This window comes from Clarias gariepinus, chromosome 16, assembly GCF_024256425.1.
Source record: "Clarias gariepinus isolate MV-2021 ecotype Netherlands chromosome 16, CGAR_prim_01v2, whole genome shotgun sequence".
NCBI classification, from domain to species: domain Eukaryota; kingdom Metazoa; phylum Chordata; class Actinopteri; order Siluriformes; family Clariidae; genus Clarias; species Clarias gariepinus.
In genome coordinates this window covers 2,827,270-2,853,334 of record NC_071115.1, presented here as the reverse complement: position 1 = coordinate 2,853,334, position 26,065 = coordinate 2,827,270, and the positions used below count along the sequence as shown (strand labels likewise).

At 42.9% G+C, this 26,065-nt stretch overlaps 1 protein-coding gene across 1 annotated transcript in view; it reads left to right on the top strand.

Annotated features, from left to right (window-relative positions):
* The window catches only part of LOC128544925 (deleted in malignant brain tumors 1 protein-like), a 65,750-nt gene that overhangs the window by 25,321 nt on the left and 14,364 nt on the right, over positions 1–26,065 (top strand). The window contains exons 12-16 of the mRNA XM_053515237.1: positions 283–603; positions 687–965; positions 1,306–1,620; positions 1,700–1,978; positions 25,420–25,734. Of these exons, the coding sequence (XP_053371212.1) occupies positions 283–603; positions 687–965; positions 1,306–1,620; positions 1,700–1,978; positions 25,420–25,734 (1,509 nt within the window). The remainder of the gene's footprint in view (positions 1–282; positions 604–686; positions 966–1,305; positions 1,621–1,699; positions 1,979–25,419; positions 25,735–26,065) is intronic.

The window sequence follows — 26,065 nt, the reverse complement described above, 5'->3', positions numbered from 1 at the left end:
TCAAAAATATGGTCGGTGACATCACGTGGGTCGGAGGAATAACGTGATAGTCTGCGGCCCTCCCGACTAAATAGTGGTAGAAACTTAATGTGGGAGCCCCCTAGTGACTGGGAGGAATTGGACACTACTAAAGTAGGGGGAAAATCGGGAAAAAATTCACAAAAAATAGCAAAAAAATAAATAAAATGCAGCCTGTTTTTAGTTCTACTTCTAGTAAAACTAGAAGCAAACCTACTTAAGAAAAAGTCTAAGCTTTCAAAAAAAATGTTTTTCATGTAATAGATCAAGTTCATAACCAGATCAGGCTGGTAAATGGTCCGGGTAACTGCTGTGGTCGAGTCGAGATCCAGCACAAAGCCCAGTGGGGAACAGTGTGTGATGATGACTGGGACTTAAAGGATGCAGAGGTGGTGTGTAGACAGCTTGGATGTGGTAAAGCAGTCAGCGCTCCTCATAATGCCCGCTTTGGTCAGGGAAGTGAACCAACCTGGCTGGATAATGTTCGGTGTAATGGAACTGAGAGCTACATAGATCAGTGCTCACATAGAGGATTTGGAGTAGAGAACTGTGGACATGGTGAAGATGCTGGAGTTGTTTGCTTAAGTAAGTTATTATTATTTGTTGTAGCAAAACAGTTTAAAGTGAATACATTTACAAAGTAATAAAATATACTACTTTACTCTAAGATTTGCAGAGTCCCACACTAACTAGGATCTCCCCAAACTCTGTGGTCTCACCTGGAGAAGTCCTTCAGTTCAGATGTTCCACACCCAGCACAACATGCATCTCTGTAGACTTCAGTTTGTATAAAACTGGTATATTAATAAAGAAGCAAACTGCAGAGACTACAACAACATTTACTCTGACTGTAGATGAATCACATCAGGGCCAGTACACCTGTGACTACTCATACAGGGAAAGTAACTCCACATCATCCAGGAGCAGCTCCATTACCATTACTGTGGGTAAGAGCAGAGAAAATGTTCATCTAAACAGTGTTAAAAGTCATTCATTTATTTAGGCTGTTTAAATATTTGTCATTTATAACCCATACTATAAATAAATGTTTTATATAAATAGCATAATTTCAGTAGACTAAGGCATTTATGCTGTTAATCAGTGATGGTTGAATAGGTGGGCCAAAACTACTACCTATCAGTAACTTAGTGTTGTACTGTTAAAATTGTCCACAGTCTGTTTTTTGTTTTACTTCTAGTGTTATTCTACTCTACAACTCATGAGCAAACCTGTAAGAAAAAAACAGTCTAAACTTAGATTTTTTTCTTTTTAATATAATAAATCAAGTTCATAAGCAGATCAGGCTGGTGAATGGTACGGGTAACTGCTGTGGTCGAGTGGAGATCCTGCACAACACCCAGTGGGGAACAGTGTGTGATGATGACTGGGACTTAAAGGATGCAGAGGTCGTGTGCAGACAGCTTGGATGTGGTAAAGCAGTCAGCGCTCCTCATAATGCCCACTTTGGTCAGGGAAGTGAACCAACCTGGCTGGATGATGTTCGGTGTAATGGAACTGAGAGCTACCTATATCAGTGCTCACACAGAGAATTTGGGGTAGAGAACTGTGGACATGATAGAGATGCTGGAGTCGTGTGCTTAAGTAAGTTGTTATTATTTGTCGTAGCAAAATACAGACAAAAGTGAATACATTTAAATTTTTTATATGTCTTTATTATAAGATTTGCAGAGTCCCACACTGACTCAGATCTCCCCGAACTCTGTGGTCTCACCTGGAGACGTCCTTCAGTTCAGATGTTCCACACCCAGTACAACATGCATCTCTGTAGACTTCAGTTTGTATAAAACTGGGTCATTAATAAAGAAGCAAACTGCAGAGACTACAACAACATTTACTCTGACTGTAGATGAATCACATCAGGGACAGTACACCTGTGACTACTCATACAGGGAAAGTAACTCCACATCATCCAGGAGCAGCTCTATTACCATCACTGTGGGTAAGAGCAAAGAGGATATTAATCTAAACAGTGTTATCGGTCATTAATTTATTTAGGTTGTTTAAATTTTTGTCATTTATTAAACATAATATACAGGTGCCTCTCAGTAATATTTAATGTAATTGAAATGTTGATTTATTTCAGTAATTCAATTTAAAAAGTGCAACTCTTTCATTATATACGCTTACCTAAAGGATTATCAGGAACACCTGTTCATTTCTCATTAATGCAATTATCTAATCAACCAATCACATGGCAGTTCCTTCAATGCATTTAGGGGTGTGGTCCTGGTCAAGACAATCTCCTGAACTCCAAACTGAATGTCAGAATCGGAAGAAAGGTGATTTAAGCAATTTTGAGCATGGCATGGTTGTTGGGGCCAGTCTGAGTATTTCACAATCTGCTCAGTTACTGGGATTTTTACGCACAACCATTTCTAGGATTTACAAAAAATGGTGTTAAAAGGGAAAAACATCCAGTATGCGGCAGTCCTGTGGGCGAAAATGCCTTGTTGATGCTAGAGGTCAGAGGAGAATGGGCCGACTGATTCAAGCTTATAGAAGAGCAACTTTGACAAAAAAAACACTCGTCAAACACCGTATTAGTATGGTGTTCCTAATAATCCTTTAGGTGAGTATAGATTCATCACACACTGACTGATATATTTCAAGGGTTTATCTCTTTTAATGTAGATGATTATGGCTTAAAGCTAATGAAAACCCAAAATTCAATTGTCACGGCGTGCGCCTGGGATGGGTGTGTTCCCAAATCAACATCGCTTCTCGCTCCCTTCGAAGCTCACTAGTTAGGCGGCCTCCCCTTTACGTATGCGAAGTAGCGGGGCCGCGGAATTAGGCACGGCTGGTGAGCTATCGCCGCTAATTATTCTGGGCCTCTCCCATAAAATACAGCGGGGAGTGTAGCTTGGGGTCTGTTGGGAGATTAGACTTTACTACGCGGTGTGAGTGTGACACGCACGCTGAACGCGGAGGAGCGGTATGCAAGCGGGGAGATGGAACACGCCTCAGGGACTTCAAAGAGTCAAGTATGCCTTGATCGGCGCAGTAAGGACTGCCGGAGCTCCCGCGGCTCTTTCGCTTTAACAATGGAGCCGGATTATGGTGACCCTGCTGCCGAAGAGGAAAAGGTCGCAAAGAGGTTCACGTCACGGCCCCTGTTCCCAGCCGGAAAAAGCCGCTCAGCCGCCGGATGTCAGAGAGGACTCCCGTCTGAGGCCGCGCCCACAGAGAGAGCTGGGAGGGGCCGGTCCGGCGAGAGCAGAGTCAGCGCACGCGGGCGGAAACAGAAGCTGCTGTCCACACGGGCCCACACTGCCACTCTGCCCGCTGTCCACCGCTTACCAGTCTGTGCCTGCACTGCCCACCAGACCTGCACGTGCACCTTCTCTCTTACCCTTTCTTTCCATCCTCCCTCCTTTAACCCTTTTCTACCTGTAGGGTTTACATAATGATAACAACAAATGACGGTCGCATTGTTCATTAATAAATGTAGAAATTTTAATGTGGAAACAATGCCCAACGCATTCTTCACCATTAATATGTAGTGTTTAGCTCTGGGTCAGAGGTGTATGGAATCTTTAACGATTCGTGTTAATTTGATTAACTGAATCAAAATTTATAATGTACACTTTATCGCCTGTCCAGCGTTTAGCACAATTTAATGTCTCTTACCAGTTCTGCTTATCACGTGGCCTACGATGATAACACAAAATCTAGTATTTAGCAATTATGAGCAAGATAACGTAAGATCTGGGCAAATGTTTAGACTTTAAAATACATGATTAAGACAACAGTTCTTTATAAAGAAACAAGAATTTATTTGACTAATCTACGACACAGGAAACTATGCCACTTAAATGCATGCACACACACACAAACACACACACACACACATACAAACAGTTTGGAATGTGAAAATTAATTAAGTTATTTTAGTATGGTTTACTAGATCAACGAAAGTCACAAAAGCAGAGTCTTGGGTTTAATCTTACGGTTTAGTTATTGAATGAGCACCAACTTTAGCAAGGTATACAGCTTTGTTTGTTTACTTGCGTTACGTTTCGTTCTCATCCGGTGGTTCGCCTCCAGCAAAGGGAATCACGGCATTGCTGATTGGTTGGTGCGCTGTTGTAGAGATGACATCTTTCGGGAAAGTCCTTTGCTGAGGCGTGGGTTGCCTGGTTACCGATGGCTGCGCTCTGGAACTTCTCCTGCGGTGAATGATATCAAACATAACATAACGTACCCACTCATTTCTTCCTTTATCTAATAAAAGGGGTTTGTAAATGCTGATTACACCTTTTAAGTTATGCAGAATAATCAAACATACATACAGGAATAAACATCCTGAGTAAATATATGTATATATACGTTTTGCCCTACTGGCACACTTTAAAGATGGTTTAAAATAGTGTCCATGCCGTATGCCTCTTTGTTCATTGAAAGGCATTTGCTCTGGAGAGTGTCAAAGTGTGACTTGGTGGTTCCCCCCAACTCAGGGTGAAGCTGTAAAATAGTTCGCTTTGTTTACCAGATCGCCGATTTACACCCTTGGTTTTGGGGTTTACTTCGAGGCATCTGGTCATATGCCTTGTGAAAGTTTTTGCAGCTTCGTATTATAGACCCTCCTTTATAATCGTGGATAGATTAGATTATCGGGATGGCGACATGCAGGCTGGGAGAGGGGCTTTGGAATGTGATCAATTGATTGCTTCCTTTGGGGGCCCTGTTCATCTCTACATACCCCATTTTTTCCTAAATAAATTACCCTTTTTCCTGTAAGACCTCGCCTTGTGTTCTTGCTTTATGGTGCCGCCCATGCAAAAAGTGTCAAAACCCTTACATAAATATATCAGAAAAATAGACTATTGCTTGAGAGAAAAAATAATAATAAAAATTTAAAAATCTGATTTATCTCTAGAAATATTGAACGACTGAAACAGTAGGAACATGTACTGCACTCACTACTTGTTCAGGGCTCCCTTTGGATGAATTACTGGAGCAATGCTGCGTGGTATGGGGGTGATCAGTCTGTTAAACTGCTGATTTGTTAAGGAAGCCCAGAGTGTTCTAATAGCGGTCTTCAGCTCTTATGTGTTGTTCGGTCTGGTGTCTCTCTATCTTCCTCTTCACAATACCTCACTGATTTTCTATGGGATTTATATTGGGTGTAGGAATACAAAAGTTATAGCCCATGTCCTGGTTAAGTCTGAATGTAGTGGTTCTTGAAGCACTGAATCCAGCTGCAGTCCACACCTTGCGAATCTCCTCCAAATTGTTAAATGGGCTTAATTTTACAGCTTTTTCAAGATTTTGGTTATCCCTATTGATTATGCACGTTTTTCAACCACATTTATATCTTCCATTCAAATTCCATTAATGGAATACAGCATTCTGTTAATCAGCAATATATATATATATATATATATAATCACTTCACAGTGAGGTATTGTGAAGAGGAAGATACGAGACACCAGACCGAACAACACATAAGAGCTGAAGACCGCTATATATATATGGGTCATTCTAGAATTGCGGGTACATTTTGCGTCTCCGAGATAAACCTTTTATTATTTTTCAAAAACAAAAAATTTATTGAAAGAGTTTTGAAAATTTACACATTACTGTATATCAAGCTATCACTAAAAATAATGTTTCTATGTGTATTTAGGAACATTTTGTCATGAAAATATTAAATTAAAGACTCCCTCTATACCTATTTTTGACTGTCTATGCCTCCTGAATCATACATTCAGCTTCAATTATCATGAAATAATTACGTCTAATTTTAATCTTTTTTGTGTGTTTACTCTACTAATTTATGTAAACAGTTGCATAAAACATATTTTCTGTATTATTTGTAATTTTAGTAATTAAAAAATACATTTTGTGTCTGTCCCTACATTCTGGTCAACTCTGTTAACTCTGTTATAAAAAGGCACAACAATCTTTAAAGCACTAATAAAAAAAAGCATGTGACTTGCTCCAAGTGATGTCACTTCCTCTGGCGGGAAAATCTGGAAGGCACTGAGGAATGTCATTATTCCTCTCTCATTAATTTGTACAACATTTGTAGGATACACCAATAGTAAATTAATTATTTGTCAAATCTGTTATTGTGATATTTCAGTGAATTTCTCAATTACTTTTTTAAAAACAATAATATGATGAAAATACATACATTTCTGTTTTAGACATGCCATGTGGTATCTGGTTTGAGGTTAGCATCTTGAGCTAAAGCACAAAATGTTGGAAAATGTCAACTCTGTTATTGTCAACTCTGTAACTTTTTGGAAGGTGCGTGTCCCGTTACATCTGGCGTAAAAGTAACACAGCATTTCAGAAAAAGAACATCATACCAACAGTAAAATATGGTGGTGGTAGTGTGATGGTCTGAGGTTGTTTTGCTGCTTCAGGACCTGGAAGGCTTGCTGTGATAGATGGAACCATGAATTCTACTGTCTACCAAAAAATCCTGAAGGAGAAAGTCTGGCCATCTGTTCGTCAACTCAAGCTGAAGCGATCTTGGGTGCTGCAGCAGGACAATGACCCAAAACACACCAGCAAATCCACCTCTGAATGGCTGAAGAAAAACAAAATAAAGACTTTGGAATGGCCTAGTCAAAGTCCTGACCTGAATCCTATTGAGATGTTGTGGCATGACCTTAAAAAGGCGTTTCATGCTAGAAAACCCTCAAATAAAGCTGAATTACAAAAATTCTGCAAAGATGAGTGGGCCAAAATTCCTCCAGAGCGCTGTAAAAGACTCGTTGCAAGTTATCGCAAACGCTTGATTGCAGTTATTGCTGCTAAGGGTGGCCCAACCAGTTATTAGGTTCAGGGGGCAATTACTTTTTCACACAGGGCCATTCAATTCAATTCAATTCAATTTTATTTGTATAGCGCTTTTAGCAATTTTCATTGCCGCAAAGCAGCTTTACATAGTCAAAAGAATTATTTAGGTTTGTATGAAATGTGAATTTGTATGAATCAAAATGGTCAGTTTGTCCCTGGTGAGCAAGCCGAGGGCGACAGTGGCAAGGAAAAACTCCCTGAGATGGTAAGAGGAAGAAACCTTGAGAGGAACCAGACTCAACAGGGAACCCATCCTCATTTGGGTGAAACAAAAAGCAGTAAATGATCTGCATATATATAGTGTGTAGGGTGGGAGGCAGTTCAGCTAAAATAGCTGATGTTAATTGATGTTAATATGGAGTCCAGGTAGTTATTGAAGACCCAGGTAGACTTGTAAGAAGTTCCAGTCAAGAACTATCGAACTGTCAAGTCCCCAGAGAAACAGTTGCCAACACCAGTCAAGGCCAGAACCATTTTCTAGGTAGAGAGAATCATTCCCAGACACCAGACGCATCCCAGAGAGACACACGGGGCATCCATGTGACGAGATCTTCAGCCAGAAGCGGGGCACCAGGATGGGTCAGACAGGTCCGGAGGGCAGAGGGAGTCTGGATCACTGGCAGCTCAGGAACGACATGTGTAGCTCGACAGAGAGAGAGAGAAAGAGTGAAAGGGGGGGACAGGAGGAGAGAGGAAAAAGAAAGAGGGGGGGAAAGAGAAGAAGAGGAGAGATGGCATTTAGGTATGGTCACAGTCACACAATGTATAATGTGAATGTATATTAACTGTAGCGTGCAAGCAGAGACTCCGGCAGGACTAACTATAACAGCATAACTAAAAGGGAGAGCCAGAAGGAAACACAAACATGAGGGCTTCCTGACATGTAAAGCAAACAATCACCTCACCGTCGGCAAACCTGAGTGATCAATTAGAGTGAGGAAGACAGCATCCAAACATACCAGTTCACCATAATACTCTACGTCCATGAGTCCCCCAGATCTGCTCCTTTACCTATGGCAAATCTATTTATAAAAATGCTCGGCTAAATAAATAGGTTTTTAGCCTGGACTTAAACACTGAGACTGTGTCTGAGTCCCGAACACTATTTGGAAGACTATTCCATAACTTTGGGGCTTTGTAAGAAAAAGCTCTGCCCCCAGCTGTATTTTTCATAATACGCGGTACTGACAAGCAGCCAGCATCCTTTGATCGAAGTAGGCGTGGCGGATCGTAAGACACTAGCAGTTCGCTCAGGTACTGCGGCGCGAGACCATTTAATGCTTTATATGTCAAAAGTAGTATTTTAAAATCAATGCGAAATTTCACAGGGAGCCAATGGAGTGAAGATAAGATAGGGGTGATGTGCTCATATCTTCTGGTTCTGGTGAGGACTCTCGCTGCTGCATTCTGGACTAGCTGAAGCTTATTTATGCATCTAGCTGAACAACCAGACAGTAAGGCATTACAATAGTCCAACCTAGAGGTGATAAAAGCATGAACTAGTTTTTCTGCGTCGTTTAGCGACAATAAATTTCTTATTCTGGCAATATTTCTGAGGTGAAAGAATGCTATCCTGGTAATATTATCTACATGTGCTTCAAATGAAAGGCTGGAATCAATAATCACACCAAGGTCTTTCACTGTTGCATTTGATGGAACAGAAAGGCCATCTAAAGTTACGGTATGATCTAAAATTTTACTCCTAGCTGTATGCGGTCCTATGACTAGAACTTCTGTCTTATCCGGATTTAGCAGAAGGAAGTTAGTTAGCATCCAATTTCTTATGTCCTGCACACATTGCTCAATTTTAGTAAGCTGTTTTTTCTCATCAGGTTTTGCTGAGACATATAACTGTGTATCATCAGCATAACAATGAAAACTAATACCATGCTTACGGATTATGTTGCCCAGAGGAAGCATGTAAAGGGAAAAAAGCAGTGGACCTAAAACTGAACCCTGCGGAACGCCAAACTCCACTAGAGAACATGCAGAATAATCACCATTTAAGTCTACATACTGATAACGATGGGTCAGATAGGATCTGAGCCAGGAGAGGGCTGTACCCTTAATTCCCACTACATTTTCTAATCTGTGAAGAAGAATAGCGTGATCAACAGTGTCAAAAGCTGCACTGAGGTCAAGTAATACAAGCATAGTTACACAACCCTGATCAGAGGCTAATAGAATGTCGTTTACTACTTTAACGAGCGCCGTCTCTGTACTGTGATGAGGCCTAAATCCTGACTGATACAGTTCATGTATGCCATTCCTATGTATATATGAGCATAGCTGCTCCGCTACTATCTTTTCCAGGATCTTAGAGATAAAGGGGAGGTTTGATATTGGTCTGTAACTGGACAGCTGACAGGGGTCGAGGTCAGGTTTCTTAATTATTGGTTTGATAACTGCTAATTTAAAAGATTTTGGAACATATCCAATGCTGAGTGAAGAATTAATTATTCTCAACAGGGGTTCTATTATTGCTGGTACTATCTGTTTAAGAAAATGTGTCGGTACAGGATCTAATATACAGGTTGATGAATTTGAAGAAGAGATGAGTGAAATTAGTTCATTCTCTTCAAGGGGAGTAAAGTATTCTAGGTTCTGGTCTGACATGGCTAGATTAACATCTGCATCAATTACATTGTTCGGTTTCAAAACCTCAATTTTATGCCTAATATTTACAATTTTATTATTAAAAAAGTTCATGAAGTCCTCACTATTGCATGATGTTGTTGTGGAGATTTCTGCAGTGGTCTTATTTCTGGTTAATTTGGCTACAGCATTAAATAAGAATCTAGGATTATTTTTATTTTCTTCTATAAGAGTGGAGAGATATGTTGATCTAGCTACACTAAGAGCTTTTCTATAGTTCAGGATGCTCTCCTTCCATGCTATTTGAAATACTAGTAATTTAGTTTGACGCCATTTACGTTCTAATTTCCGAGCGGTCTGTTTTAAAGTGCGCGTGTGATCGTTATACCAGGGAGCAAGTTTTTTATCTCTAATAATTTTTCTTTTGACTGGAGCTACATTATCTAGGGTATAGCGAAATGTCGACTCTAAATATTCAGTCGCCTGATCGAGTTCTGTGGGGTCAGACGGTGATCTAATCGAAGTTGGGAACTCTGGGAGATTACTGATAAAACTCTGTTTGGTAGTTGATGTGAATGTACGTTTCATACGGTAGCGCGGCGCTGTGTGTACATTATTATTGTGACACACTTGCAATGAGACAAGATAGTGATCTGAGATAACTTCAGATAGTGGTATTGTGAATAAATTTCTTATACTTAATCCAAATAATATTATTAAATCTAAAGTGTGACCTGCTTTATGAGTGGGTCCTACTACACACTGATTTACTCCTACCGAGTCCAGTATAGACATAAATGCAGTTCTCAGAGGGTCTTCTGGGTTTTCAAAATGAATATTAAAATCCCCAGCAATTAACACTTTGTCTACAGAAATGACTAGGTTTGAGAGGAAATCTGCAAATTCACTAAGAAATTCCGAGTACGGCCCTGGAGGTCTGTAAATGACAATTAGCGGGATCGACTGAGCTGACTTAATATAGTTAAATACACTTATGTTACTATAAAGAATTTCAAATGAATTAAATTTGTGTCCGTGTTTTTGTACAATAGTCAAATTATCATTGTGAATAACTGCGACGCCTCCTCCTCTACCAGTTAACCGAGGCTGGTGTATGTAGCTGTATCCAGGAGGACTAGCTTCATTTAGAGCTACATACTCGTCCTGTTTAATCCAGGTTTCTGTTAAACAGAGTATATCAAACTCCTGATCTGTGATAATTTCATTAACTATAACTGCTTTAGATGCGAGAGATCTAATATTTAACAGTCCTAGCTTCAGATCAGAGGTGCCGGCTGCGCATTCAGTCTGATCCAAGTTTGTGGTCTTTATGCTAATTAAATTACTAAAACAGACTTTCTGAGTCTTTCTAAATTTGTTTTTAGCTCGGGGAACAGACACAGTCTCAATAGAGTGAACCCTGAGTGACGACTCTATGCAGCTAGCAGATGGTTGGTTTAGCGTAAGGGATCTAATGTTGAGAAGTCCAAACTTTAGAGGTAGACTTCGATTACTTATTTGGGCTTTTTCTGGTTTAATGGTTACCAGATTGTTTCGGCTGGATTTAACGAATTTATTCTTTTTTCTCACTAATCGGGGAATAGACACAGTTTCTATAGTACAAGCTATGTGTGTGCGTCTATTAGTATGGTGGGTTGTATTGTGGCAGATATCTAAAGAATCTGAGGTATGACTTACCGCAAGTCAGATGGTTCGTAATGTCCTGGAGATGTTGTCAGAGAGGACCGCTGCTCCAGCTCTGCTAGGGTGCAGGCCATCTGTGCGGTAGAGCCTAGGACGCTCCCAGAAAACATTCCAGTTATCAACAAAGGGTAATCTCTGTTGTTGACACCAAGATTGTAACCATTCATTGAAGGCAAATAATCTACTGAACCTCTCGATTCCTCTCTGAAATGTCGGAAGTGGTCCAGATACGACGATCTTTGTCGTGGGTGATGTGCTGCGGACCTTCTCAACCAGGCTCCTGAAGTCCTTCTTTAGGATCTCCGTCTGCCTCAGCCTGATGTCGTTGGTGCCAGCATGGAGAACCACAGCTCGAATGTTCTTCCTCAGGGCCGCAGGTACCTGTGCAGCAACATCAAGAACACGTGCACCAGGTAAACAGCGCGTGTACGCCTTACCTTTAGCTGTGGTAGCACGCACGTGCCGGACAATGGAGTCTCCGATGACCAGCGCGTCGTGTGCCGTCTCACGGAGAGGAGCGAAGCGGTTTCGGGTTGAGATCTCGAAGACGGGTGGTGGCGGAGGAGGAGAGGTCCTCGCCCGGGGCTTGGCGCGCGTCTTCCGCTGCTGAAGTTTCCAGGCCTCGTGGTATCCCGGCGCCGGGGTGAAGGAAAGCTGGGCAGGCTGCGTTCTCGGTGCGTTGGACCTGGGCAGAGAAGCACGCGGAGTAGAGGTTGTCGGAGAATTCTCATGCCGAGAATTTACCTGGGACAGGTGAGCGTCGGTCCGCGACGATTCCAGCGTGGCTTTCCGCTGCTGTAGCCGGGCCAGCTTCACCTGTAGGTCGCGGATCAGCTTTTCCACGGCCTCCATCTCCAAGTCCACCGAGTGCAGCTCCAATGTCTCCTCACCTGCACACAGGGGCAGAGACCCAACCGACATGGTGTCTAAAAATAGAAATAACCGGTGCGAAAGAGCGTAAACAAACTTGTGATAGCCGGGCTAACGGGCTAGCGATGCTAATGAAAAGCCGGCTAGAAGCGGTGTGCTGCAAAACTATTAAAACTTATACGATATAAACTTATACGAAAACGATATAACACGCGTTTCGAGTGAATATATTATAAGGTAGTATGAAATACTTATCTGTTATATGTTTACTCTTCGTAAGGGGACGAAAAAGTAGAAAAATTGGTCAGTCTGGCGGAGCTCGGGAAAAAACAACACTCACACACTCTCTCTCACCATGAAGTTAGTGAGCCATGTAGGTTTGGATTTTTTTTCTCCCTAAATAATAAAAACCATCATTTAAAAACTGCATTTTGTGTTTACTTGTGTTATCTTTGACTAATAGTTAAATGTGTTTGATGATCAGAAACATTTTGTGTGACAAACATGCAAAAGAATAAGAAATCAGGAAGGGGGCAAATAGTTTTTCACACCACTGTATATATATATATATATATATATATATATATATATATATATATATATATATATATATAAATATATATTCAACCAAGAAAACCTACTACAGAGTCTCTAAGGGGACAAAGGAAGAGAAAAAAAACGGTCATGTTTTGCATTATAACCCAAAGTTTTTGGCATAACTTTGTTCTGCCGTTTTTTTCTCCTCCTTTGTCTATCTAGGGGCTTCGTAGTATAACAAAAAGGAAAGCTCTACTTAATTTTATATCGCTTTGAGAAAATTCATTAGTTTGTTCATTCTATTTAAAGCTTCTGAACGTCTCGGATGGAGCAGGAGCAGCGATTTAGTTCTGAACCCGCTTCCGTGAAATTATCGCTAAAACAATATTTGAATAAATCAAATCTACCACAGCAAATAATAAACTATGCTATGTCATAATGAAGCAAACACCAGGATTATGCCTCGTTTCGTTCAGTGTTGCTAGGCAACTGGCTACGCGCCTAAAAGGTGGGAACGTGGTTCACTTGGGCGCGGTGTATTATAAACCTGCGGAATGTTTCACTGTTTATGCTCACATAAGAATCATGTAATAAAAGCGAGGGAAATGTGGAAATGATGTGTGGCCACTCAATGAGAACTAAATTCAGAGATTTCGGTAACTACACTGAGTGTAACATCTGCATAGTGACACTAAACAGCTGAGCAACTTCACTTTTCCGTTTACCTCTGAGAAAAAAAGCTGTATTTTGTTTGTTTACATAAAAATTTTTTATAACAGTACAAGTAGTACGCGCGCACACACACACACACACACACACACACACACCTTCCCTGAGCCCTCGGTAAACATCCAATCACCGTCTGTATGCAAATGAGTCAAGACGTAGCCTAACGTGGTGTTGTGTCAGATTTCAGCGGTCACAGAGTGGAAAGACTTTGAAGAAATTGCAGCGTTTTTTCAGTTACAACAAGCACAGCGATGAGTCCACGTCCGCTGAATTCGACAGACTGAAGACAAATTACCGTTGTCTGACAGACCCCTACGTAAAGCCTATAGTAAATGAATATAGTCAGATTTACCTCGTGTTTTCTACTATAAGATTATCATAAACCAAATCTAAGCTAAGCGTAACATTTTTACGTTCTTGTCCTGTTGGCAGGAATCCACTATAGTAAAAGCCTATAGTAAATTTGACTATTCATCTACTTTGAGCTGTTCATTTACTATAAAAAAAATTACAAAAAAACAAAATATAAAAAAAAACATAACATGATCTATAGCCCATCTGCTTTAACTTGGGTTTTTTTTTTATTCATAAGACAACATTTCAGTTCTTTAAATATTCTATAATTTAGAATTCTATATTTATATACTGTAGATATCTATATTTCTGTAAATACTCTATAATTTAGAATTCTATATTTAGAATTTTTATATCAGTTCAAGAAGATAAAAGTTTGGTCTGTGCAGTTAGTATCCTTGTAGAGAATAAATAAATGAGTAACACGTTCCATAGTCCATTGTTATTTTTTGTGATTTGGCTGAAACTAATTATCACTAAGAACCCTAACACCATTGATCATGAGTTTCAGCTGAAACTAATTCTATACATGCAACAGAAAATGTAGACGCAGATTCCAAATGTATAAATATGCAGGGCCCCCTCAAATAAATGTCTGCACATGTTAATATACTCACAAACTGAATATATATATATTGTGGCGTGGGCGGGGCGGCGGCTGACGACCAGCATGCTTTGCGGGAATGTCGGTGTGTTCACCATGATGGGGAAAGGTGTTTGGGTTAGTGACTTCGGCCCTGTTGTGTGTGTGTTGAGGTGTGTGACGTGTGAAATGTGCTCTAGTTCAGGCTGACGCTGAATTAGAGGTAGGCTCCTGAGTGAAGGTGCTGCTCATGCCATTACCGGCTGTGTGCTAAATAAAGTACTCCCAGCCATTGCATTGGGTAGCAAATAAGCTCACTCGTCTCTCCAGTATTCTTCTCGGCGTAAAAACGCTACATTGGTGTCAGAAGTGGGATGGAGAGTAACGGGTGCGAGCGCACAACGGAAGACCTACTGAAAATCCAAGCGGGCCGCCGAGTAGCGGAGCGACTTCTCGCGAAGAAGAAGCGCTTTCCCGACGGCGCTAAAGCGAGCACACCACGGCAACCAACGCGGAGCGGTGAAGTGAAAATCCCGGCGCTGGATCTCGGGGCGGAGGCTGGCGCAGCGCAAGCGCCGGAGCAAGCTACAGCTCCGTGCGCCGTTAGCCGGCAAAGCGTCCTGCCGCTGCGCGAGGCCGAGCGCGCTGAGCCCATATCGGCGGTACATCACGGCGGAAGAGCCGAGCGACCGCCCGCAGCTCAGTGGCGCTCTGTTCGTGAACCTAGCCGGAGACAGGGCTACCCGTCGCCGCTAGGCAACGAGCAGCGCTCCGACGTTTCGCGGCGAGGCCGAGGCACGGGACAGCGTACACCAGCAGCCGCTAAACTAGCGCCGGGAGGACACTTGGGAAGCCGCGCTGGGCTTCACATTGACTGTGTGCTGGATGGCGTCTTACTGCGGGCGCTCGTGGACACCGGCTCCACTGTTTCGCTGCTGCGCTCTGGAGTACTGGGGCAAAGCAAGTGTGTTCGCCGACGGCCTGATCCTGCTTTCAGCATCTGCACCGTTGCTGGGGGCTGCGTCAAGGTACGGGCGTGTCACACAGCGCGAGTCCAGGTGGGTGGTCGAACTTTTACACACCAGTTCTTAGTGGGGAATGTCGAGGAGGAGTGTTTTGGGGTTGGACATTTTGGAGAGATGGGGTGCGGTGCTGAACTTGTCCAGCAGAACTCTGCGTGGTAACTTCGGGGTAGCCAGGTTGCTCGGACCCAAACCACAGCTGGACAGGTTAGCAGCACACACCCGGGGGGCGGAACTTCCGGTAGCAGACCGAGCGGGAAATTTGCGCGCTAACACCGGCGCTTTACCTCGCCGGCCGGGCAGCAAAGCGCGTGGCCGGTACTGCGAGCAAGTGGAGCGCCGTCTCGATGTAGAACCCTCGACGCAGGACGTTCCCCCCGTGCAGTCCTCCAGGCTCTCCGGTGGTGATCAGCCGTCCGAGCCAGCGTGCAGCCGTCTTACTGCGTCTCCCAGAGCGTCACCCGCAGTCGCTCCGCCGGTCTCACAGCTGAACTGTGAACCGCTCATCGCCAGATGCGATGTCTGCACGGCAAAGAAGGGCCCTACCCAGCGCTCACGAGCACCCTTGCAAGACTTTCGGGTGGGGGCGCCCATGGAACGTATGGGCGTGGACATTCTGGGGCCGTTTCCCGTCTCTGATCGCGGAAATCGTTATGTGCTGGTGGCCATGGATTATTTTACGAAGTGGCCAGAGGCGTTCGCTGTTCCAGATCAGAGCGCTTCCACCACGGCTCGAGTGCTGGTGGACGAGGTGTTCAGTCGATTCGGCGTCCCGGAGCAGTTGCACAGCGATCAGGGGCGTAACTTCGAGGCGGAGGTGTTTGCGGCGGTGTGCGAGCGCCTCGGAGTAAAAAAGACCCGCACCACGCCCCTGCAACCCCAAAGTGACGGCCTCGTGGAACGGTTCAACCGAACACTCACCACCCAACTCGCCGTGCTTACCAGCGACCGGCAAAAAGATTGGGACGAGCATTTGCCTCTCGTGCTTTGGGCGTATCGTACAGCGGTGCAGGAGTCCTCGCAGCTGACGCCAGCTGCGTTGATGTTCGGTCGCGAGTTGCGCACGCCTGTGGATCTAGTGTTCGGGTCCCCTCCACAAGTGGATTTACCCACGAAACCAGGTGTGGAGTATTTTTGTTTATTAAAAGACAAACTGTTCCGTGTCCACGAATTGGCGCGTAGACACTTGGCGCACGCCGGGGAAACATTGAACTCTGTGGAGGCCGGACCGCCTCAGGACTGCGTTCGCGTTCATCCCTCACCTGCCAAGGGACGCCGGCGTTCCCACCGCCAGCGCCGACCGCCTCCACGCCTCCAAAACAAACTTGGTCATGGTGACCAGGGACAGTCACAGCTCGGGTGGGGGCAGTGTGGCGTGGGTGGGGCGGCGGCTGACGACCAGCATGCTTTGCGGGAATGTCGGTGTGTTCACCATGATGGGGAAAGGTGTTTGGGTTAGTGACTTCGGCCCTGTTGTGTGTGTGTTGAGGTGTGTGACGTGTGAAATGTGCTCTAGTTCAGGCTGACGCTGAATTAGAGGTAGGCTCCTGAGTGAAGGTGCTGCTCATGCCATTACCGGCTGTGTGCTAAATAAAGTACTCCCAGCCATTGCATTGGGTAGCAAATAAGCTCACTCGTCTCTCCAGTATTCTTCTCGGCGTAAAAACGCTACAATATATAATTTTATTTTATTTTATTTAATTTTCTTGGAATCCACTATAAGCCTATAGTACCTTCCAGTTTTGTAAATATTCTAGTTACAGTGTGACAAGTCTTACAGGTTAAACGTATGTTGATTGATAAAATCTGGATTAAGGATATTTTATTTTGTTTTATTTATTTACAGTTCGCTACTCTGTGCAGTTGTGTGTGCACGGAGAGGTGGGTGTGTATGTGCCCGCAGACCCCCCCAGTTACTGTAATGCCTCTTCTCACCTTTCATTCACGATAGGTGTGAAGTTATCAAACCGGTTTCGCTGATGGGGAATCGGCTGTATTGGGGGTTTTACAACAAAATAACAAGACCGAGCAGACGTCTCTGCCTATAATGTATTTCGCCAGCAAAACATAAAATAAATAGAAAATAAAATGTTAGATGGTACCAATTAAATCAAGCTTCATAGTTGGATTTGATGCTTTGAATATAATTCATAGATTTACTAAATATATTCCGATTTTGTAAAATAACGAAAACTGATGTCACCGTTTTCTTCCTCCTTCCATTTGTCCACATCACCTTTCTTTCCTCGTTTTAATCTGTGTATTTAAGTGAAATATAGTTTGCATAAAGGTCTAAATATTCCTTTTTATTTATGGACAAGTGTATTATGTTTGATCTGCATTATTGCATTATGTTTTAAGACATGCTTCATTTACCTTAGTTAAATTTACACATTTACACCTTACAGCGTAAACACACTGAAATCTAATGCCACAAAAAGAAAAAAAATCATTTGATCAATAAAATATAAAAGCTTAGACGTGACCATTTTGTCATATTTTTGTGTTCATTGGATTAAATTAAAACATAAGTATTTTATTTCTGATATGTACATATATGTTACAATCATGGTCGTTAAGGAAGTTTGTTTCTCCATTCAAGCTATTTATTTATTTATTTATTTATTTATTAACATACAGTAAAAGCATTTAAAAATAACCAAGTTCAATAAGCTTCATTCTCTAGACAACAGGACAATGAGGTCTGTTGGAAGTGCCAGTTGTTGACCTACACCTTGCATGTGAACAGAGTGCTAAGCGTGGGGGTGGGGTGGTGGTTCCCTACTAAAGCACACTGCCGTTTCATGCAGTACATGGCCAATAAACCAAATAAGTTTGGTATCAAGTTCTGGGTGGCCGCTGATGTTAAAACAAAATACATGTTGAACGCAATTCCCTATCTAGGGAAAGACGACAGTAGGGCGGCTGGTAAAGCGTATTGTGGATCCCTTCCTGGGGAAAGGAAGAAATATAACGCTCACGATTTATCAGACAAAACGAAAGAAAAATTTATGTGTTCTGAGCACAATGCATCAGGCAGTTTCAACTGATAATGGTGAAAAGAAACTGCCTGAAACAATTTTCTACTACAACAGCACTAAAGTTGGCGTTGATGTTATGGATGAATGGCGCGGCTGTATTCAGTAAAGAGAGTAAAGAGAGACACCCGGCGCTGGCCTGTGGCTGTGTTTTACAACCTCCTAGACCTGGCGGCAATTAATGCACATATTCTATATAAACAGTGCATAAATGTAACCATAAGCAGGAGGTAAAGGAGCTATGTGCGCACCAGAAAACGGAAAAGGAAGCAGGGGCACAGTATACTAAGCTGTTTATAAAGTAGACACTGTTTTTTTTTTAATGAATTACTGTAAATTAACTGCATACCTATGAGACGCGCACGCATACATACACAAACTCTCCGTACACACACATTTAAAAGATGCGCGCACATACATACACAAACTCTCCGTACACACACAACTGCACAGAGTAGCGAACTGTAGCGCTGTAAGCAACTAGAACGGATCTTCACTTTAGTGGAAAAGAGAATGAAAAATTATCAGTCATATCGCTGGAGCGTGAAAACATTGAACTTGAAAAATATTTATATATTTATTATAATCATATGCAATTTTAAAAATGTAAGCATACAGGGTGATTAAGCTCACAGATCTAGGAAAAGTCATGAAAAGAGGGTTCTGGATTTTGATCGAGTGTGAAGTATAATTTTTTTTCCCCCATAGCGGTCAAAATGACCGGTGCTCGGAGCTTCTAGTGTTAATTCATGCAAAGAGAGCCTTGGCCATGTATTAAGTCCTGTACATGTTCATACTTTTCGTAGTCTATCATTTCTGTGTTAAAAATCTTTTTTTTTTTCCATTGTTCATTAGTCATGTTTTAATTTTCTGAGATACTAAATTTTAGGTTTTCATTAGCTTTAGGGCATGATCATCAAAAAGAAAATAAATAAACAATTGAAATATATAAGTCTGTGTTGAATACATTTATACAATACATGTGGTTTAATTTTGAATGGAATTATTTAATAGGACAAATTTTCAATGATATTCAAATTAATTATTATGCACCTATATAAATTATTATATGAATTGAGTAGACTAAAGTATTAATAATGTTAGTCGATGATGGTAAAAATTGTCTACAGCCAGTTTTTCGGTTTACTTCTAGTGTAACTCTACTTTACAACTCAAACCAAGCAAACCTGCTAAAAAAAAAGTTTAACTTTAACTTTACAAAAAAATCTTTTTCATGTAATAAATCAAGTTCATAACCAGATCAGGCTGGTGAATGGTACAAGTAACTGCTGTGGTCGAGTGGAGATCCAGCACAAAGCCCAGTGGGGAACAGTCTGACTTATTACAAACAGACTGATATTTTCGAATTGTTAATTTTTATTTTTATTTCGAAGATTATGGCTTGCAGCTAATGAAAACCCAAAATTTCTTATCTTAGAAAATTAAAATAATATTTAAGATGATAAATAAATAAATAAATTAAAAAATTTACATGTACAGCTCTCGATACTTGGTTGGGGTTCCCTTTGCATGAATCACTCCTGCAGTGCAGTGTGGAGTGGAGACAATAAGTCTTTGGCACTGTTGAGGTGAAAATCCAGGTTACTCTGGCAGCGGTCTTCAGCTCTTCTGCATTGTTGGTTCTGGTGTCTCGCATCTTCCTCTTCAGAATACCACACAGATTCTCGATAGGGTTTAGGGTGAACAAATTGGCTGGTCAATCAATCACAGGGATACCATAGTCCTAAACTAGTTATTAGTACTTTTGACAGCGTGAGCAGGTGCCAAATCCTGCTGGAAAATAAAATCATCATCTCCATTAAGCTAGTAAGCAGAGCAAAGCATGAAGTGCACTAAAACTTCCTAGTGGACAGCTTCGACCTGATAAAACCAAGTGGACCAGGAATGCAAAATATGTGGCCCATGTCCTGGTTAAGTCTGTACGTCGTGGTTCTTAAAGCACTGAATCCAGCTGCAGTCCACTCCTTGTAAATCTCCTCCAAATTCATAAATGGGCTTCATTTTACAATCCTCTCAAGATTATGGTTATCCCTGTATCTTGTCCACATTTTTCAACAACATTTTTATCATTCATTCAAAATTCCATTAATGTGATTGGTTACAGCATTTTGTAAACAGCCAGCCACATTGCTGCAGTAATTCATGCAAAGGAAGCCCTGACCAAATATTGAGTCATGTACATGTTCATACTTGATGCATGTCCACATATTTTTGTCATGTAGGGGTTGTATGTGTCGGCGAGGCATAAATGCAGAGGTTGTTTTTTTTAATTAAACTTAAAACAAAACTTAAACAAAACACTTGACTTGGAGCACACCAAAAACTGCCAGGTCCAGGGCTTCCTCCCCAATATCCTGCGTCTGGCCTCCTGACACAGAGGCTGTAGATTTTGTCCCCTGGCCCGGGCTGCAGGGCCAGCAAGACAGTATTCCCAAAGCCTAACGGTGGCAGAACGGGCACTGGGTTGATGTCCTTTAAGCAGGGTGACGGAGCAGGCATTTGAGCTTCAGAGCCAGGCAGCGTTGCTGGCACGACGTCCTTGGAGCCAGGTTGAGGCACTGGTACGACGTCCTTGAAGCTTGGCAATGGAGGAAGAAGGGCAACGTCCTCAGAGCCTGGCGGAGGAACTGGCATGGCGTCCTCAAAGCTGGGGGGCAGAGGAAAGGCGCGACATCCTCGGAGCTGGGTGGAGGACCTGGCACAATGTCCTCGCAGTCGAGCGGTGGAGAAGGAAGCGAAACGTCCTCGACTTCGAACAAAGGAGCTGGCACGACGTCCTTGAAGCCAGGCAGAGGAGGAAGCACAATGTTCTTGAAGTCGAGCAGAGAAGGAGGTGGCGCGCCGCCCTCGTGGTTAAGCAGAGGAGGAGAAAGCGAGACGTTGTCGACGTCGAGCAGAGAAGCTGGCACGACGTCCTCAAAGCCAGGCAGAGGAGGAAGCACAATGTTCTCAAAGTCGCACAGAGGAGGAGGTGGCGCGCCGCCCTCGTAGTTGAGTGCGTGGTGTGGCAGTCTGAAAGGTTAAGCTGGACAAGCAGTCTTTAAAGCTGTTCCAACTGCTCCTGCAGGCCTTGTATGCGCTTTAGATTTTCTTGGGCACAGAACATATTAACATTCTTTGTCTGTTCACCTTCCCAGCTCTGCTGCATCTCTCGCTCATTTATTCCAGTCTGTCTCCTGCACGTTCTGCAGGATTCTGCTCCTCTTGCTTCTGCCCGCTCCTTGAAGTGATGCCGAGTGGCCAGCCGACCGTTCCCAAAGTCGACTCGCCCCGGCGTTATCGTCACAGCTCCCCCACAAAAAACACCCAGGGGAGAAACCTCTGCTATGTCGCTGAAAAGGTCTGGCCTTTTGTCACGTAGGGATTGTATGTGTTGGTGAGGCATAAATTTAGAGGCAATGATGACGGTTTAGTTGTTCTTTTGATGAAATTTAAAACTAAACTGAAACAAAACACTTGACTTAAGCACAACAAAAACTTCAATATAACCACAACAACAGCAGCAATAACAAATGCCAGACAACCAAACTGAACTTAAACAGGGTATTTATAATCTAACTAATCAAACTAATGAGTCACCTAGGTTCAGGTGAGCCGAGGTGGAAGCCATCACCTGACCGAGGTGCATTATTTACCTAAAACATAAAAGAGTCTTTGGGCGCTAGGCGCCCTTTAGGGGGTAACCCTGACAATTCATACGAAAAATCTTTTTTTTTTCTAAGTGTAAGGGTTAACCCCTAGAGGGCGCCCAAAGACTCTGCTTGTTTGTTGTGTTTTTATGTTATAGGTTGTGTGAAGGGAACTTCATCTCCCATAGGGCACCTGGGTCAGGTGATGGATGCATGCACCTGATCCAGGTCAGTCATTAGTTGAGTTATAAATAGCCTGACTGAAGCTCAGTCAGGCGTGTAGCATTTGTTATGGTTATTTTGTGTTGGTTGTTTTCAGTAAGACGTTCTATTAAAGATTTCTAAGTGCTCTTTGAAGAGAGCTTTTGTTTTTGCTTGATTATATCAATAAAAAGAGTTTATCTGGAAGTTCTCGTCTCAGCCTCTGCATCTATGCCACAACGCCGACACAGACAACCAGAACGTGACAGAATGCTACACCTTAAAAGTGGCATAGCAGAGGTGTCTCCCCTAAATGTTTTTTTGGGGGGAGCAATGACGATGGAGGAGCACAGAAAGGACCGAGAGCAAAGTGAGCAAAGGGCGCTGCAGAGCTGGAAAGGCTGCAGGCTTGCCATCCGGTGAACACCGTTTAAGAGCGACGCAGCTCGGGGTGACAGACTTCCCCGCACCGACCAGGAGGTACGGACCAAGAAGGTCAGGTACGGCGGTGGCGAGAGGGAGGAGGAACCTCAAACGGTGCGCTTCTTCCTCCGCCGCCAGGCTTTGAGGACGTCGTGCCCAAGCTTCAGTCCAGTGCCGCGGACGTCACCTCAGCTCCGCAATCCCTAAGCGACACGGAAGTCGCTTCAGACCTGCAGCCGCCGAACGCAGCGGACGTCGCTCCAGCTCCTCAGCCGGCGAGCGCGCCGAGCGTCGCTCCAGCTCCTCAGCAGGCGAGCGCGCCGAGCGTCGCTCCAGCTCCTCAACCGCCGGACGCAGCGAGCGTCGCTCCAGCTCCTCAGCCGCCGGACGCAGCGAGCGTCGCTCCAGCTCCACAGCCGCCGGACGCAGTGAGCGTCGCTCCCGCTCCACAGCCGCCGGACGCAGCGAGCGTCGCTCCAGCTCCTCAGCTGCGAACGTCACGTCCGCCCTTCAGCCGGCAAGCTCCGAGAACATTGTGCCCGAGCCTCAGTCCAGTGCCACGGACGTCGCCTCAGCTCCGCAGTCCCTAAGCGACACGGACGTCACTTCAGCCCCGGGGCCACCAAGCTCCACGAACGTCGCGTCAGCTCCGCAGCTGTCAAGCATCGCGGATGTCGTTTCAGCTCCACTGCCTCCAAGCGCCTCCGAGATCAGCATGCCCGCTTCGCAGCCCGGCTCTGGGAAACCTGTCCTGCTGGCCATGCAGCCCGGCTTAGGGGACAAGGGCTACAGCCTCCGGGTCGGAAGGCCAGACTTTGAACATTGGGGAGGGAGTCCCGGGCCTCCGTTAGCGCTCCGGAGGAGCGTTTTTGAGGGGGGGGGTACTGTAAGGGTTAACCCCTAGAGGGCGCCCAAAGACTCTGCTTGTTTGTTGTGTTTTTATGTTATAGGTTGTGTGCACAACAACCAGTGCACAAAGACACTTTAATAACCTCTGCACTAAGACACTTTGCTCTATGCATATTTGCACACACCGTACAGTATATTTCAATTTGCACAGTATATTTCTATTTTGTACATCATATTTCTATTTTTATTTCTAGTTCTATTTTTTTCCTAGCACATTTCTATTTTTATTTTTAGTTCTATTTTTCCTAGTTTAATTTAATTTTTTAATTTAATTTCTATCGTATTTCTTTTATTCATATTTATTTCTTATTTGTAAAATTTAACTCTCTTTTAGGGTCAATGGCAGTCGTATAATGCATTTCACTACATTTCGTACTGTGTATGTTTGTGTATGTGACAAATAAAATTTGAATTTGAAGGGAACTTCATCTCCCATAGGGCACCTGGGTCAGGTGATGGAAGCATGCACCTGATCCAGGTCAGTCATTAGTTGAGTTATAAATAGCCTGACTGAAGCTCAGTCAGGCGTGTAGCATTTGTTATGGTTATTTTGTGTTGGTTGTTTTCAGTAAGACGTTCTATTAAAGATTTCTAAGTGCTCTTTGAAGAGAGCTTTTGTTTTTGCTTGATTATATCAATAAAAAGAGTTTATCTGGAAGTTCTCGTCTCAGCCTCTGCATCTATGCCACAACGCCGACACAGACAACCAGAACGTGACACTAAGATACTAAATGTTGGGTTTTTATTAACTTTAAGCCATAATCATGAAAATAATTTAAAAAATAAACACTTAAAATATATCAGTCTTTGTGTAATAAATCCATATAATATGAGTTTTAATTTTAGATAAAATTAAGAAATGAATCAATTTTTCGATAATATTCTAATTTACTGAGATGGACCTGTATATACAGTGGCGCAAAAAAGTTTTTAGTCAGCCATCAATTGTGCAAGTTCTCACACTTAAAAAGATGAGAGAGGCCTGTAATTTCCATCATAGGTGTACGTCAACTATGAGAGACAATTTAAGGAACAAAAATCACATTGTAGGATTTTTAATAAATTCATTGATAAATTAAGCACGAAAATTATTTAATTGATTGTTAAATAAGTATCTGGTCACCTACAAACAAGCAAGATTTCTGGCTCTCACAGACCTGTAACTTCTTCTTTAATATGCTCCTTTTTCCTCTACTCGTTACCTGTATTAATGACATCTGTTTAAACTTAATATCAGTATAAAAGAGACCTGTCCTCAACCTCAAACAGTCACACTCCAATCTCCACTATGGCCAAGACCAAAGAGCTGACCTAGTAAATGACTTGCAGAGAGCTGGGACCAAAATAACAAAGGGTACAATCAGTGACACACTGCGCAACCAGGGACTCAAATCCTGCAGCGTCAGACGTGTTGCCCAGCGACAGCCCCAAAACATCACTGCACTAGAGGAGAACTGCATGGAGGAATGGGCCAAAATACCAGCAAGTGTGTGAAAACGTTGTAAAGACTTACAGAAAAAGTTAGACCTCTGTCATTCCCAACAAAGGGTATATAGCAAAGTATTAAAATGAAATTCTGTTATTGACCAAATGCTTATTTTCCACCATAATTTGCAACTTTTGCAAATTTCTTATTTTGTCTCTTATAGAGACTCTATGATGAAAATTACAGGCCTCTCTCATAATTTTAAGTGGAAAAACTTGCACAATTGGTGACTGACTAAATAATTTTTTGCTGTATAAGTGTTATAAATAGCGTAATTAAGTAGACTAAAGCATTAATTCTGTTAGTCAGTGATGTCTCAATAGATGCGATGCAAGTACTACCTATTAGTCTACAGTGTTTTTTTTTAGTTTTATCTCTAGTGTTACTCTACTTTACAACTCATGAGCAAACCTACTAAAAAAGGACTAAGCTTAAAAAAAAAATCTTTTTCATATAATTAATCAAGCTCATAACCAGATCAGGCTGGTGAATGGTCACAGTAACTGTTGTGGTCGAGTGGAGATCCAGCACAAAGCCCAGTGGGGAACAGTGTGTGATGATGACTGGGACTTAAAGGATGCAGAGGTGGTGTGTAGACAGCTTGGATGTGGTAAAGCAGTCAGCGCTCCTCATAGTGCCCGTTTTGGTCAGGGAAGTGAACCAACCTGGCTGGATAATGTTCGGTGTAATGGGACTGAGAGCTACATAGATCAGTGCTCACACAGAGGATTTGGAGTAGAGAACTGTGGACATGGGGAAGATGCTGGAGTTGTTTGCCTAAGTAAGTTATTATTTGTTGTAGCAAAACAGTTTAAAGCGAATACATGTACAAAATAATAAAATATACTTCTTTACTCTAAGATTTACAGAGTCCCACACTGACTCGGATCTCCCCAAACTCTGTGGTCTCACCTGGAGAAGTCCTTCAGTTCAGATGTTCCACACCCAGCCCAACATGCATCCCTGTAGACTTCAGTTTGTATAAAACTGGGTCATTAATAAAGAAGCAAACTGCAGAGACTACAACAACATTTACTCTGACTGTAGATGAATCACATCAGGGCCAGTACACCTGTGACTACACATACAGGGAAAGTGACTCCATATCATCC